We start from the raw sequence: 17,772 nt of genomic DNA, 5'->3' as shown, positions 1-17,772 counted from the left end.
TTCCTTGATTCATCCACTTCATCTCACTTTTATGTACTTTCCACCTCCTCTGAGCAATGATGCCTGGACCTTGGGACCCAAGCATGCAGTATATTTGTTCCCTTAGTGTTGGGTATTCTATAGAATCTCATGGTCTTTACCTTGACCAGTTTTAATTATCTGTGTTAATCATCTTATGCTAAAAATAGAAACTTCTTTGATGATGGTTGAGAGATGCATTGATCAATGGGAACAACCATAAGGAATTATAGATCACTTTAATACTATGTCCATATAGGAACATCCTTGCAAAAATTCTCCATTAGGAGATATGAACTGTCTTGCCAGTAGTTCTTATTGTTTGCTAAAGGTAAAATTGTCTTTGAAAAACATCACTATTTGTTTAAGTAACACTTAAAATCTGTTATGGATCCCTCAGTCCTTGGATACGGTTTCTGGCACAACTATGAGGGTGTTTGGCCATCCCATCACCAGAGTAGGTCAGTCCCGGCTGTCTCTCGGCCATTTCCAGCAGTCTTTTGTGGGGGTACCTTTGTGGATTTCTGTGGGCCTCTTTAGCACTTTGTTTCTTCCTTTTCTCATGTGGTCTTCATTTACCATGGTCTCCTATTCCTTGTTCTCCCTCTCTGTTCTTGATCCAGCTGGGATCTCCTGCTCTCTTTCCCTCGACCCTCACCCTTCATTGCTCCCAGTCATGTCCAGGTTGTTCATGTAGATCTCAGCCATTTCTCTGTCATTGGGCGATCCTCGTGTCTTTCTTGGGGTCCTGTTTTCCAGATTGCCTCTCTGGTGATGTGAGTAGCAGTCCAGTCATCCTTGTTCCACATCTAGTATCCTCCTATGAGTGAGTACATACCATATTTGTCTTTCTGAGTCTGGGTTACATCACTCAGGATGATTTTTTCTAGATCCATCCATTTGCCTGCAAACCTCATGATGTCATTGTTTTTCTCTGCTGAGTAGTATTCCATTGTGTATATGTGCCACAATTTATTTATCCATTCTTCAGTTGAAGTCAAACACCCTAATAGTTGTGCCAGAAACCCCATCCAAGGACTGAGGGATCTGGATGCAGACATCCATGGCTAGACCCCAGGTGGAGCGCTGGGAGTCTAATTACTGAGAAAGAGGAGGGTTTATATGAGTGAGAATTGTTGAAACCAAGGTTGGATAAAGCACTGGGACAAATAGCCAAACAAATGGAAACACATGAACTATGAACCAAAGGCTGAGGGGCCCCCAACTGGATCAGGCCCTCTGAATAGGTAAGACAGTTGATTGGCTTGATCTGTTTGGGAGGCATCTAGGCAGTGGTACCAGGTCCTGTGCTCATTGCATGAGTTAACTGTTTGAAACCTGGGACTTATGTAGGGACGCTTGGCTCAATCTGGGAGGAGGGGACTGGACCTGCCTGGACTGAGTCTACCAGGTTGATCTCAGTCCTCCGGGGAGACTTTGCCCTGGAGGAGGTGGGAATGGGGCATGGGCTGGGGGAAAGGGAAGGGGGCAGGAAGGGGACAGGAAGGGGGAGAACAAGGGAATCTGTGGCTGTTATATAGAACTGAATGGTATTGTAAAATAAAATAAAAGGAAAAAATAATAAAAATAAATTAGATCAAAATAATAAAAAATCCCATTCTCGATATACAGACTTTCTAATTTCTTGTCCAAAGTATCTCAATTATATCATGTCTTTTTAGAACTATAAAAAAAATCTTTTATGGATCAAGTATCCAAACAATGAATGACCATCATTATTAATTTTTCTTTTCATACTGACTTTGATGATTGACTAAGTTTTTTTCTAGGCATTGCATGCTTCTCTACTACCAAATATTTAAACATTAATATCATGGTTTACTAACTAAAACCTCTGAGTCAAAGTCACTAAGATGAGAAGTCATTAAGAATAGTTTTGCTGTTATTGTTGGATAGTGATCATCTGAGACACAAACTTCTGAATACATTTTCATAGAGGTTTTATTGAGCTGGGAAGATTCACCCAATTGGTGTGACTCAGTTCTGTGTGCTAGGATCCCATACTGAATCAAAGTGAGGAGAGAATAGGAGTGAGAGAATTCATCCTTCTTTGCTTTTAATAACAGATGCATTGTGACCACCTACTTTGTGGCCCTTCCAGCATCCTTTCTACATGATGATGGAATGTATCTACAAACCAGGAAGCAAATAAGCAATTCCTTCATTATATTATTGTTTTAAGAATTAGGTACAGTACTAAGAAATGCAATTAACACAGAACATGGTTTCAAGGAGTGGGTGTCTTGTTGTGATAACCATCTTTTTCCGAATATTTTACATTTGATTTTCAGAAGGAAAATGGAAGAATTTAGAGCTGTGTTTTAGAGAAGTCTGTAAATTCAGAGCTTCAATTGGTCATTGTCATTGCAGTTTCATTGGGCAGAATTCCTAGAGAAAGGAAAACAATAGAGGTTTGGATCATAAGGTTTTATTAGGGAAACATGAGCTCTATTGGTTGGTAAACTAAAGTCAAAGCATTTTTTGTTATAGTCTGACAATGAAGCTCCATTCCGTCTTCCCACATCATAAAATGTTAAGTCAGACTGAGTTCAATAGTATTAGACTAAGTTCTTTGGCATAGGACCATAGGAAAGCATGACATTCAGGAGTGGTATGGTTACCAATAAGGACTTTTAGTCAAACCTATGGCAAGAAATTTCTGTAATATTTAAAACTATGCAAATAGGCGAGGAATCAGTGTGTGGAAATTTGACATTGTAGGTAATAACATGGCAGAAAAACTTCTTGAATTAGTTCCATTAAATATAAATGCCATTACATACATGGAAAAATAAGAAGGTCATTTGAAATTAAAACACTACCTATCAACTTGTTAACGTGTAAATTTATTGAAAGAAAAGACCCTCAACTAAAAATGTCTTAGTGGTTCTTTGTTGCAAAATTCTCACTTGATGAAATAATCCCAGGATCAGCATCAAAGACATATAGAGGCTACTGACACTGTGTTTGAGTGTCCAGGCTACATCTAAGTTTAATGTAGACTCACCAGTGCCACAAACGTAATACTGGTTTTGTTGGAATGAAGTAAACTAAAATAGAGGGTGGTGGAGTCATGAATGAAGTATTCTGAAAGCTGCAGAAGCCAGACAATGTGTGACAGGTTTATATAAATTTCCTGTTAGAAGGGCTGTAGTGTGAACTAAGATATTAAATCTTAGGATGTATTGAAACCATAGGATACTGGAAATGCCAAGATTATGGAGTGTCTAGAAAAGAATTCTGTACATGTGTTATAGAGAAAGATAAAAAAAATTCACCTGAACTAAAACTTCCAGAACTGGATGAATGGAATGATGGCCTAAGACTAAGGGGGTGCAGATGATTCCATCATAAACCCCAGATGCTAGATGCAAAGCTGAAACTTTTGTTTTTCCCTCCTCAATTTTAGTTGTGATTTGACATAATCCATCCTTGTTGTTCCCTTATTTTTCTGTTTCATAATGGAAATGTTTTTTTAAAGATTTATTTATTTATTATGTATACAGCATGTATGACTGCAGGCCAGAAGAGGGCATCAGATCTCATTAGAGATGGTTGTGAGCCACCATGTGGTTGCTGGGAATTGAACTCAGGACCTCTGGAAGAACAGTCAGTGCTCTTAATCTCTGAGCCATCTCTCCAGCCTATGTGTGGTTTGTCCTATGGAATGTACGAAATACATAATTTGTGTTTTAATATTTAAGGCCAGAACAGAATTCACAGGAAAAATATACACAGCAGAGATCTCTGGAGATGGTACTTTAGAAACATGGCTTTAATGAAACACAGGGAGATCTCATTTAGACAACTTATAGAGAAACTCTTTCTGTGTGTAGGAAGAATTTTGGTAAAGAGCTATGATTCAGGACCTTTACCAGGCTATTCCAAAAGAATTAAGGTTAGAGAAATACAGAAAAATATCCGCAGGAAAAGTAACTGTGAATTGATCACTGCTAAATTACATTGCTTTAATAGCTATACCAATTTCCTCCATATCTATAATGTTTTAAAAATTGTTTTAGATGCAATATTTTATAATTTGCCAGTGGAAATTTGAAATTTGAAACTTAGAACATTTCAGGTTCTTCATGCTCCTAAAAAAGAGTTAATCTTCAGATATATGTAGGAAGATTTTCCAGCAGATCAACTTGAGGAAGGAATTGTTTTCACATACGTTACAGTTCAATTCAGCAGTGGATCATCTGAAAGGAATATAGAACATATAGCCCCATTTAGAAACACTGAAATCATGACACTGTTGTGTCTTGAGAGTTGTGAGAAAATTAAAAGTTCTTAGCTAAACTGTAATAATTTCTTATCATGAGAATATAAATATAATCTTCAGGGAAATATTACTCTTTTTCATAATCATTGATGTAGATTCATTTGAAATATCACTTAATCATACTGTTTCTAAAAGAATTTTTAAGTCACATGGCTACATCCTGGGCATCCACAAAGGAGAATCTTTCTGGATATCCTCATGAAGACTGGATGTCTTAAGATAGCTAGTGTTGTAATAATTGCTATTTCTTAAATACCAGATTACTCAGCCTGATGATAATATACTATAACACATCATGAAGAACTGCTAATATTTTCCCAAGAATTATATTAATTATGTATTTTCTTAATTGTACAGTGTATAGAATTGGAGGCAACATTAAAGTTTTAAACAAATGTTCCAAAATACAAAATTTAGGAACTTTGAATAGACACTTCAGTCATACATCCTGTGTTAATTACTTTCTCATGGTTGTCCCAAAATATATTGGATAAAAGTCAACATGAGAAAGGAAAGACTGATTTTAGCTCATGCTTTGCGGTCCAAATGACAGTGAAAGCTTAGTTGCAGGATCACAAAATAATGGTCACAGTGTATCTACAATCAAAAGCAGAAAATGACTACCTATATCACTCTAATGGTATTCTGGCCAACTTCTCTTTTTCTTCCCAGGATACAAATCCAGAAAATAGTCACCCACATCCAGGTTACATCTTCCTAGTAAGGTCAATACTCTCTGAAAATGTTCTTAGAGACATACTCAAATTGTTTTTCTTAGTTTATATTAAATATAATCAAATTTACAAGAAACATTGGCCATCTCAACTCTATGTCTTGACTACTTGCTGCCAAAATGCATCACTTTTAAGCATAACTTTATACCAAACTTCTGAAAGTTTCATGTTCATTTCCTGAGGCTAAATTAATTTAACAAAACTCTAAAATACCTAAAGTCTTAATGCTTATAACATTATTAAAATGTCTATGGTCCAGAGTCTTGGAGTAATGTACTCCATTGTTAATAGTTGATACTCATCCTGTTGAGGAGGCAGATTTTGTTTCCATTGCTCATATTAGGCTGTGCAGCCCAAATAATCTGTTATGGCTTTTGATGTCATCCTCACTCATGTGTACTTACTAAGTCAAACTCATACAATGACATAATTTAAAATAAAATAACTGTTTTTAAGTTCATGATCTGTACATGATCTAATTGTCAACTGAAACTCAAAGTTGTAGTATGTCTGGCTTTGAAAAACATTATACATTTCTTATTCATATACATAATACTTTAATAACCAATGTGTAGTGTTATGCTTTAAAGTGATGCCTTTGAACATCAAGTTGACATGGGATAATGTTGAGATGGATAATATTCATTGTCAATTTGATGAGATTTAAAATTTAAATTTAGAGATCAAGTGTCTCTGAGGATGAAGATTTCCAGTGTGGCTTAAGCTTGGTGGGAAGATGTACTCTGGGTGTTGGTGGCTCTATTTTTTCTTTCTTTTTTTAAATGATTTCTTCCCAATGCTTTATTTGCCTTTCTCCTAAATGTTCTTCTATGCCATCTTACAATTCAGTGTGTATTAATTATTTTTCTGTTTCTTAGATACAATAATATGCCCAAATTCAACAAGAGTTGAAAGAATTTATTTTGGCCCACAGAACCAGAGGGATTGAGTCCAGTGCTAGATGTAGGATACCTTTTTCTATGGGTTGTTCAGATGTAAGGTCCCTGGGGCCACTGAAATAGCATAGGCTGTTGCTACTGCTCTTAACTGCTTGATATAGTTAGATGATAATAAAAAAATAAGATAAATAAGTGAATGCAAAAAAGAAATTCCTGTTCAGAGTGTGTCTGAAGGTTGCAAAGCAAACTTGAATCATCTGAGTTAAACACAGTACGGTGGCTCTATTTTCTATGTTAAAGTCTTGGGAAGAAAAAAGAAGCTGGGAAGAATATCATTAGAGTGGTATAGTTTGTCATTTTCTGCCTTCTCACTGTAGGTCTGCTGCCACCAGCTCTTTCATGAACCTATATTGCGCTATCTGTGCATGATGTGCTTGTATTTGAAAACCATGAACTAGAATCAGTCCTTTTTTTTCTCATGTTATCTTTTATCCTAATATATTTTGACAAAAGCATCGAGAAAAGAATTTGATGCAGGTGGTATGGCAGGAGTTTTTAATTATAACTCATAATTTTTGTATTTTATAACATTTGTTTAAAACTATAATGCCTTCTCCAACTCTATGCACTATGTAACTAAAGAGATACATAATTAATTTAAATATGGGGAAACTATGAACATGTTCTTCATGATCTATCCCAGTGTATTTTCTGGGAACTAGGTAATGTGTTCTGTATGAAGCACCAATTATTCCAACTCTAATTGTTTTAAGACAAGGATTCTTAATAAGGCTACTCAGAAAGGTTTGCCTTTGGGAATCCCAGGGAGTAGCCAAGTGACTTTAAAAGGTCTGTTAGAAATGTTTGGATTATACAAGGTCTCAAGTGAATCCACATTAAAGGTTGCAAAAAGGTAAAATATTTTTATTTTTGTCTTTTATTTGTATACTCACAATGAAAACTGATCACAGTTTAGCAAAGAAAATTTGAGTTTTCTCACAGCACTAAAGATGCAAAAATATGAGATGATTTTAGGTTTTCCAAATGAGATCTACATGTGCTATTTTCCTTCCAGGAGATCCACTGCAAAAGTGTACTATAGAAAAGAGTACCTGAAGAGTAACTCTTTTCTTGGAATGTGAAGAATTTGAATTGTTTTAAGGTACAAATTTCAAATTTCCATGAATAAAATGTTAAAATATGCTCTCTAAAACAATTTAAATAATATGATAGATGTTGAGGAAATTGAAACAGATATGAAAAGCAATGAAATTCAGCAGTAATTGATTCACACTTATTTCTCGTATTTGCCTGTTGTTGTATTTTGTAAACCTCCTGGTTGTTATAGCTGAATCTCAGCCCTCTACCATACCTTCTTCCTGAACACACAGAGAGCTACTCTCTAAAATGTCCAAATTAGATCTATCCTTATGTTGCATTAGAGGTGTGCTTTCCTAAATGTCATCTTTAGAGATCTTTATTCTGTATACTTGTCCTGACAACTTTATTGGAATTGCCTTAAGCTTAAGCAGCCAACTGCTGAATCTGTAAATTGTAATAATTTATTGACCTAAAATATAACATCTGAAGATTTTTGTTGTTTAATAGAACATATGTACATACTGGTATATTCTTTTTTTTGCCTCCTGTGGAGAATAAGATGCTCCCATATTCTCTATATTAGTCTCTCTCTCTCTCTCTCTCTCTCTCTCTCTCTCTCTCTCTCTCTCTCTCTCACACACACACACACACACACACACACACACACACACACACACACACACACAAACACAAATACATACACACAAACACTCCAACCCCCAGAATTATGGAATTAATTTTAACCTAGTAAATAATATAGTGTGCACAAAAAAAACCATTTGAGTGGCATCAGGACATATCAGGTAATATTTAAAAGTGAATTACAAACAATATGGCTTGATAAAATATACAAGAAAATAAGGAATCCTATGCAACTGGGATTCTGGCTTTAGAAAGTCGCAGTATATTAGGAATAGTTGATCTCCACAGAAATCAAACATTGAACATAATAGTGAAAGGTGAGAAAGGAACTTAGTAAATATAATTGTATTGAATAACCTTGTCTTCAGAAGTACTCAGAAGAACTCCATGATTAAAGAGGGAAAAAACATAAAAACTACTCTGTCAGATTGTGCTCTGGTTTATTTTTATCTCAGTCTGATCATACAGTCTCAGCTGTGTCTAGGTAATTACAGTTGACTTTGCTTAGAGAGGCAACACCTGTTTAATTGAAAGGGGAGTGTTATTAGATGCTTTATTTGCTTTGCAAGTTGTTTTATCATTTAGAATACTGATATTTGTTCCTCGTTAATATTTATCACTTCTCATGGGGTCAGCCTCAGGAGTGAGTCACTTGCCTACAATCCTCCACTGTTGAAGCAAGGAAATGAATGATGACTACTTGGTGGTCCTTTGTAGTATGGAATACATGATGTAAAATATGGAAGTTAATAAATTGTAAATATCCTGGTTATTTTTTTCATCCTTAAAAAGAGATTATACTGGCTTGAGAAAAACACCATGCTTATCCTCCAAGTTGAGCAACAATTTGTCTTAAAGTTTAAAAAAATCAAATGCAAAGGAAACTATTGGAGAGATGTAAAGCTTTTCTCTTACCATTAGCTTTCCATTGGACATTTGCTGTGGTTTTAGGTAAAGTAGTATCTAAAACCCCATTATTATTTTCTTAAGAATTACTGATGAAGACTGTTAAGAGAAAAGTTGACAGAAATGCTCAGCAAATTTATCCAATTTCTATTACCCAAACTGATAGCTATCTAATACAAATGCAAGGATGTGGTTGCAGAGCTAAGTGAAACCCCATGTTTTATTTTTAGCTTTTATGTATTTTATTTTTCTGCATTTTCCTTTGCTTATTACTGTGTACTAGTGCACAGTAATTTTGAATTATATGTGGAAATGTACTTACCATATTGAAATATATTTAGACATATCTTTATATCAATCTATCATGCCTCTGTTGTTCAAACATTCAAAATTATTTCTTATTGCTTGCTGAAATAGACTCAGTATTAATAAAAAACAACAAATTAACACTTAAATGGAAACAAGACCTCTCCAAACCACAAAAGTTCTTCCTAGACTAATTATGACTACTTACTTAAAAATAAGGGTAATTTATATCACACATTGCTCATGCTACTCAGAGTTTATTTTAAAATGGTGAGGAGTTAAGATTCTATAGCTCAATTATAGAATGTGGTTAGCATATAGAGAGCCTTAAGGACAATCAAAGGAGAGAGAGAAACAGAGAGAGAGACAGAGACAGGGAGAGAGAGACAGAGACAGGGAGAGAGAGAGAGAGGGGGAGAGGGAGAGAGAGAGAGAGAGAGAGAGAGAGAGAGAGAGAGAGAGAGAGAGAGAGAGAGAGAGAGAGAGAAGGGAAGAAAGTCAGAGAGAAGTGAGCAAGAGAAGGGAGAAGGATGGAAAGACAGACACACTGAGAGAATACAGAGAGAGAGAGGGAGAGAGAGAGAGAGAGAGAAAGATTATGAGAGGAAAGGGAAAGAAATGAATTTTTGGAAATGCATTTGTGCCTTAAGTGTGGTATCTCAACTCCTTTCCACTGAGCATTTCTGTATGTCAGTATTATCATTTGTCAAATGCCAAATTTAATCATTTTTTTCTTTACTCTTGAAGAGCCTGAAAAGAATCCAGTATGCCCAATGTCACTGCAATTACTGGATTCATCCTCATGGGGTTCTCTGACATCCATGAGCTACAGACTTTATGTGGAGTGCTCTTCCTAGTGATGTACATGGCAGCTGTAATAAGTAACCTGATCATCATCACTCTCACCACCTTTGATCTGCAGCTTCAAACACCCATGTACTTCTTCTTGAAGAATTTGTCTTTGCTAGATACCCTTTTTGTGTCTGTTCCTATTCCAAATTTCTTTGTCAATAGCCTAACTCACAACAATTCCATTTCCACTCTTGGTTGTGTCTTCCAGGTATTTTTAATGACTTCATTTGCAGCAGGAGAAGTGTTTGTCCTGACTGCCATGTCCTATGACCGCTATGTTGCCATTTGCAGCCCTCTGCACTATGATGCCATTATGAATGGTGGCACCTGTGTACATTTGGCGGGGGTTTCCTGGGCTATTGGGGTAATAATTGGAGTCATATATACAGCTGGCACATTTTCCATGCCCTTCTGTGGTTCCAACATGATTCCGCAGATTTTTTGTGATATTCCCTCATTGCTAAGGATTTCATGCTCCAAAACACTTGTGGTCATTTATTCAAGTCTTGGAATTGGTGTTTGTGTGGGCGTATCTTGCTTTATCTGTGTGGTGATCTCTTACTTTTACATTTTCTCCACCGTGCTTAAGATTCCTACATCTAAAGGTCAGTCCAAAGCATTTTCCACGTGCATCCCCCACCTCACTGTTTTCACTGTTTTCATTGCTACTGCTTGCTTCGTCTATGTGAAGCTGCCCTCCCACATACCATCAATTACAGACAGGCTTTTTTCTGTGGTCTACACTGTGTTACCTCCAGTACTTAATCCTGTGATCTACAGCCTGAAGAACACGGATGTCAAGTGTGCTCTGAAGAGGTTGAAGCAAAATCTCCGCCTAGGGTTTTCATTTCACTGAACACTTTAAAGTATCTGTCAGTGATATAAGTGCCTCATGAGTTACAAGCAAATTTTGCCATTTTTGACTATATAAAGATAAGGGTAGATATTCATATTTCCCCTAGTAAATAGACACTCAGATTAATGCTGATTTTTTTCTATGTTCGGAAAAATTAGATTATATGAGACTAACATATAAAGCCACAGTACAAGTATCTTTTCTTTTGTGATAAAGTTGTTTTCATTTGAGCAATATAATTTTCTGAAAGGATTGGTCATTTTCATGGTAAGATTCTATATTTAATCATTTGTTAACTCCTTATTGTATTCATTTGCAAAAGTATGAAAATAAATAAACAAATGGAGAAGGCATATGAGCTATAAAGGTAAATTCACATATCGTTTCCAAGACAGTCATTCTAGTAGTGAGACAAACAATAGGGAAACCAACACATTAGAAACAGAGCATTCTGGAGATTCAGCTCAATCCTTAAAGTAGTAATGAATCCTTAAAGCAGTGTCAAATGCTTAAAGCAAAAACAAATATGCAGAAAGATTATATGAGCCAAGTTATAAAAGATAAATTATAGCCCTTTGGTTGAGGGTATTATCAGAAGGACACTGGACTAGAGACAGAAATTTTGTGGCTCTTTTTCTGCAGTTTCTTATAAATAGAAACATTACTTACAGTTGAGGCATGGCAGGCTGATGAACCTGAGGAATTAAATAACCTTACAAGATCATTAGCAGTGCTCCTTAACCTAGAGTTCATTAACCATTGCGGGTGTGTGTGTGTGGAGTCCAACGACACTTTCACAGGGATTGCATATCAAATATTCTGCTTATCATATATTTACATTACTATTCATAAAAGTAGCAAAATTACACTTATGAAATAGCAACAAAATAATTTTATGGTTGTGGGTCACCACATCAGAAACTGTAGCATTAAGAAAGTTGAGTACTGGGCAATGGTGGTGCACACCTTTAATCCCAGCACTCTAGAGGCAGAGGCAGGCAGATCTCTGTGAGTTCAAGGCCAGCCTGGGCTACAGAGTGAGTTCCAGGAAAGGCACAAAGCTACACAGAGAAACCCTGTCTCAAAAAACTGAAAAAAGAAAGTTGAGTACCACTGCCTAAAGAATTCATAAAGAGTACCCCAAAATTACAAAAGTGTTAAATAATTTCTAGGGTGAGGAGATGCTCTGAGTATTCTGGGTGCCTGAGCAATGTTCACTGATCTGTGAAACTGCATGCAAACTACATGTGAAACTGCAGCTTTAGAACTACAGCTATGGTGAATGAGAGCTTTCTGGGCTATAGCGAGTTTGAATCCTCCGTGCTCCTGTAAATAAGTAATCCCAATAAACCCACTGGTTCATCACAGTGGACTATGGTGGAATTACTTTGGTCTTTCTTTGGTTGTCTATCTTTTTTTTTTTTTTTTTTTTTTGTTTTTTTTTTGTTTTTCAAGACAGGGTTTCTCTGTGTAGTTTTGGTGCTTGTCCTGGATCTCACTCTGTAGACCAGGCTGGCCTCGAACTTGCAGAGATCCATCTGGCTCCGCCTCCCAAGTGCTAAGATTAAAGGCTTGTACCACCACTGCCCGACATCTATCTGGTTTGAGTAAATATTTTTTGTTTTTTTTCTCCATGGGAACGGTTAACATAACAGTAATTCATGTATATCTGTCAGCCAATCTGCAGGCCAGAAAAGTATTACCTATAACTATGTGCAGGTGAATGTTCCCATCACTGTCTAGTGAAGCATATGGAACTGACTATAATTGCAGAAGAAATCACTTTTCTATTAAAGATTTCCTTTGGTGTATTTATTGGTGTCCTAATTACAAAATACTTTCTTTACCATATATGTAATTTCTTTGGACATTCTATATTTTATCAGAAAAAATATCTCTTTTACATATAATTTAGTTTTAATTTCTAGAAAAATATAATACTTAGAATGTATTGTCTCTTTCAATTATATTAACAATGTTTTATAGTCACTCTGACAAAGTCATCAGTCTGAGTTATGAATGGAAGCGATGTCCATCTCCCCTATTATCCTATCCTACATTAACCTCACACATACTGAGACAAATCACTTAACCCTCTTTATCCAAACAAAATACAAAGGGACTCATCATTCTAGGGTGCACCCTGGGATCCTCAAAACCACTGTCAATAACCAAACCCATCAGCAATGTATGGTTTCCTAAAACCTCTGTGTGACACTTGATGACAAGCAAAATTGCATAAGGAAATGTCCCTACTATGCTTGACTCAGCTCCAACTGCTGTCTGTACAAGATTATGGTTGATTGCACATCAACTTAATTTCTTTTTTTATTGAGAATTCTTTTATTCATTTTACATACCAACCACATGTTCCCCTCTCATCCCTCTTCCTGCTCCCCCTGAACACCTCTCCCAACCCACCCCCACCACCTCCTCCAAGAAGGTAAGGCCTCCCATGGGAAGTCAGCAAAGTCTGGTGCATTCAATTGAGGCAGGTCCAAGCCCCTTAACCTGCATCAAGGCTGTGCAAGGTATCCCACCATAAGTAATGGGCTCTAAAAAGCCAGCTCATGCACCAGGGACAGATCCTGATACAACAACCAGGGGCCCCTTAAACAGACCTAGCTACACAAATGCCTCACTTATGTAGAGGGTCTAGTCCAGTCCCATGCAGGCTCCACAGTTGTTGGTCTAAAGTTATGAGTTCCTACTAGCTTGGTTTGATTGTCTTCTGTAGATTTCCCCATCAAGATCTTGATGACCCTAGCTCATATAATTCCTCTTTCCTCTCTTCAACTGGACTCCTGGAGCTCAGCCTGTTGCTTGGCTTTGAATCTCTACATCTGCTTCCATCAGTTACTGGATGAAGGCTCTGTGATCATAGGGTATTCACCAATCTGATTACTGGGGTAGGCTAGTTCAGTGTGTGTGTGTTTCCCAAGCAATGGCATGAGATCTCAAGGTCTGGGATTAAAGGTGTGTACCACCATTGCCTGACCTCTCTGTCTAATCTAGTGGCTGGCTCTGTCCTCTGATCCTCAGGCAAGTTTATTAGGGTACACAATATATCACCACAGCAGCTACTTCTCCAGCTTCGTGTCTGCCTGTATGTTGCCATTCTCCCTCAACATGACGATAAGGGACTAAACCTCTAAAACTTTAAGTAAGTTCCAAATTAATTGTTTTCTTTTATAAGACTTGCTTCGATCATTGTGTCTTTTCACTGCAATAGAATGCTCACTAAAACAGAAGCTGGCACAAGGGAACAGGACATGCTGTGAAAGGCTTGATCATGTTTTTTGTTGCCAGATGTGGATTTTGAATTTTGAATGAGTAAAGCAGATGAATGTCTTAAGCAGTTTTAATGAGCTATACTATTAGAAACATGGTAGGCAATTGTACTGAGATCAATGTAAATAATAATAGCCCATCTCAAAAAGTTTCAGAGGAGAGGAATATTAATAAGTGGACTAGACATCCTTGTGATATTTTGGCTAAGAATGTGGATAATTTTGCCCTTATCTGAAAAAAAATTGTCTGAGGCTAAATTGAAGAGGTTTATATTAATGGCGTTGACAGAGGGGATTTTTAAGACAGCCTAGTATTGGCTGTGTCATACAGTCAGTCATTGTAGCTGTACTTATGCAGATCTGTAATGAAAAGGAAAAAGCTGAGAAAGGAAATATATACAAAGTTATGTTTGAGGTGAAAAGGAGCACCAGGAAATACAATGGAATTAAGACCATTGCTCAAGGAAATAAAAATTTTAGAGAAGAAGCTGATGCTAAGTGGAATGAAAGGAATGGTGACTTCAGGGAAAGAAGCCACCCAGCTAAGTTTCCAACTTTTGAAAATTATTAAAGAAAATTATTGAGGGAACTCTAAAAGAACTTTTAAGGTGTTGAAAATGTATTTGAGCAATGGGGCCACATTTTAGGCCCAGCAACCAGAAGAACTTGACAGCTTTGGCCACATGTTCTGGCTTTAGAATCAAGAGTATAAGGGAAGTGTGGATTCCCACACTGTGGTTAAGAGAGGCCTGAGGCCAGCGATGTGTCAGTGGTGTGCCTGCCTAGAGGCTCAGAAGGGTCATAGCATGAAGCTATGAAAGCCAGGCCTAGATTGTATTGAAGACTCCAAGATGTTGGAGATATCAGTGGTTTGGGATACCTGACACCAAGAGCTAGAGACTGGGTATGGAACTACCCCAGAAAAGGAAGTGTGTTTCAGACAAAAAAAAAAAAAAAAAAAAAAAAGCCGAAAGGTGTTGGAAAGCTGAGAAGTCCTTTGATATCAGATATGGAGATGTGGAATTTAGAATTTGCTCTGCTGCTCTTCTGTTATGCTTTGGTACAGTATTTTCTCATTATGTTTCATCCCCACCCTTTTGAGTGGTAATGTATATTCTGTGCCATTGTGTGTTGGAGACATGTGATCTGCATTTTGATTTGATGGGGGAATTAAAATTAGAAAAATGACATGAGTCTCAGAGACTTTGAATTTCAGAATTTTAAGCAGTTTTGAGAATGTGAAACTGTAAGTGTGGACTGAAATTGGACTGAAAAACAATTTTGAATTATGATATTGCTAAAAGCTCATGGGGCCAGGAAATGGAATGCAGTGTTTGTTGAGAGTGCCCACCACAGGGTCATATAATTAAATGATTAGTTATCAGGGAGTGGCACTATTTGAAAGAGATTAGGAAGTATGGCTTTGTTAGATGAAATGTATTAATGAGGATGGGCTTTAAGGTTTTAAAGTCCTAAGGCAGGCTCAGTGGCTCTCTCTGTTTCCTGAGGATCTGGATGTAGAGCTCTCAGATACATCTCTAGCACTAAGTCTGAATGCATGCTACCATTCTAATTGCCATGATAATGTTGAAATAAACCTCTTAAACTGTAAGCAAGCCCCCACTAAATGTTTTCTTGTATAAGAATTGCAGTGATCATGGTAACTATTTACAACAATAGAACAATGTCTAAGACACATGCTAAATCAAAAGGAGGGGTAAGCATGGTGAAAGAATGTATTTATCTCTCTCTGTTTCTTAACCACAAATGCATTGTGATCATCTGCCTCAAGGTGCTGCCACAGTCTCTTCCCCAACATGATTGACTATATCAGGAAGCCATAGGGGCAAAATAGCAATTACTTCATTAAATTGCTATTTCAAGTGTTTTGTCAGTGTTAAAGGTAACAAATACAGATCACTGATATCAAGAAGTGGGGCCTTGTTATGTTAAACCTTATACTCTCTCAATATCAAGGGCTTTATTTACAGGATGAAAGTTGGAGAATATAAAACTGTAAAATAATAAGAATTCAGAGATTAGTAGGACATTCTGGTGGAAACTTCAGAGGTCAGAATTCTCAGAGAAATGAAAACAGTGGAGATTTGGCTTATAAGTCTTCATGAAGGTAACAAGGGCTCTATTGTTAGTGTAAACTTGATGGGAAAGAATGCTCTTTAGTGTATATTATCTTCTGGAGACATTGTTTTATCAAAGTGAGCTTTGGATCTTAAAAATCTAGTTTCTATTAATTTCTATAATATTATTCTCACTTTCAATTATGTTAAGGACATTCTATTGTCAGTTTGACAAAGCAGTACTAGCTGGAAATCATGCATGGATCAGGTCAGTGTTTAGTGCTTTCATTATCCTATCTCATCCTATCTCATCTTTGTCTAGTACACAATAAGACAAAAAAGTCAATGTATTCTTCTCAATCATTCAGAAATAAAGAGATCAAACTTTCCGCTATCTGATTTGATGATTTCATACTATGCCTATATACACAATCCTAAGCAATACTGAAGCCTCTGCAAATGATTAGAATATCACCTTCTTCTGGTAGAACTTGAGCAGTAAGCATAAATTATGGAAAAGTTGGGCTGACTGTGCCAACTCTTGATTTCATTCACTATTTGTACATTACTTTGGCTACCTCAACTTCAGTGCAAACTAAGAACCTGATTTAGAGAAAAATGAGAGACAAGTAAACCTGATCACACTGAAGATAGCCCTTAAATCCCATCTGCTAACACACAGAAGAAGCAAACTTGCCTTTGAAAACATGAGTCTCTCTTGCAATGTCGCAAACTCTGTCATTTGTTCATTCCTGATGTACTTTCACTTCTTAAATAAACCTCTGCTTACTCACCACTGTGTCTTTCCATAAATTATTAAACCTCATAGTCCTCAATGTTAAAACCCAAAACTTTGACACTATCAGAGAAAACACTTCATGACAAAGATGGCTTTTTTCAAATTTATTTTTTCATGTTTATTTTAATTCTCTAAAATTTGATGCATGTGTATTGTATTTATATCATTTCCACTACACACGCATTCCATGTTCTCCATGCATTTATCTCAAATTCATTTGTTCTGTTTAAAAATTATTGTTGTTCACACACACACACCTCACAGCAATAATAACAACCCCACTTAACTATTTTTCAGATGTGTTATAAAAGAAAATTGAAAGGAGTTTTCCTGCTGAGTGATATTTAGTGGTGTCTTTCACATACAAAGTTAAAGAATAAAGAGTTCAATACATGACAGAGCAATAAGCTACATCAGATGAAACCAAGTGTGAATTTCCACATTCAGAAATGAGACATAAATAGTAAAACAATAAAAGTGCTGTTGCATAGACTGGGGAAATAGAGTGACAATTAAAACATTTCTTTTCTTTTTAAATTTTAATTGATTCTTTGTGGTTTGCACATCGTGCATTCTGATCCCACTTATCTCCCAGTTCCCTTGCATCTGCCTTCTGCCTCATTGCAACCTCCCACCAAAATCAAAACCACATTTAAAACAAACAAACAAACAAACAAACAAACAAAAAACCAAACAAGACAAAAAAGAAAAAAGAGAAGACTCTTGTCATGGAGGCTGTAGTGTGACCTGTTGAGTCACACAGTTTACCTTTTAGTCCATCTTTACTTGAAAGTGTTCATTGTCTCCAGTCATTGGTCTGGCTTGAGGCCTCTGATTTCTGCTACACCACCAACAACGGGTTCTCACTGGGGCTCCTCTTGGATATCCTGTTGTTGTCCTATGTTATGGAGATCCTGCTGTTTTGTCCTCTTCAGATGTTCCAATAGTTCATAGATTCACTGGATGTTGAGGTGGGCCAACTCAT

The 17,772-nt window shown here is 36.7% G+C and overlaps 1 protein-coding gene and 1 long non-coding RNA gene across 2 annotated transcripts; both read left to right on the top strand.

Moving 5' to 3' along the window:
• The first annotated feature begins 5,377 nt into the window (after positions 1-5,377).
• LOC143267653 (uncharacterized) lies at positions 5,378-17,297 on the top strand. The gene is made up of 3 exons (XR_013043019.1): positions 5,378-7,119; positions 15,902-16,038; positions 17,085-17,297. It is a non-coding gene; the product is annotated as an uncharacterized LOC143267653 (long non-coding RNA).
• LOC102912213 (olfactory receptor 14A2-like) lies at positions 9,645-11,540 on the top strand. The gene has a single exon (XM_006995726.4). It carries the CDS (start codon positions 9,679-9,681, stop codon positions 10,618-10,620), a length of 942 nt encoding a protein of 313 aa, XP_006995788.1. The 5' UTR covers positions 9,645-9,678; the 3' UTR covers positions 10,621-11,540.
• Positions 17,298-17,772: the final 475 nt, after the last annotated feature.

The sequence above is a fragment of the Peromyscus maniculatus genome, chromosome 1 (assembly GCF_049852395.1).
Source record: "Peromyscus maniculatus bairdii isolate BWxNUB_F1_BW_parent chromosome 1, HU_Pman_BW_mat_3.1, whole genome shotgun sequence".
In the NCBI taxonomy this organism is placed as follows: domain Eukaryota; kingdom Metazoa; phylum Chordata; class Mammalia; order Rodentia; family Cricetidae; genus Peromyscus; species Peromyscus maniculatus.
Note: the sequence above shows the minus strand (reverse complement) of the source record. Positions and strands in the feature narration are given on the sequence as shown.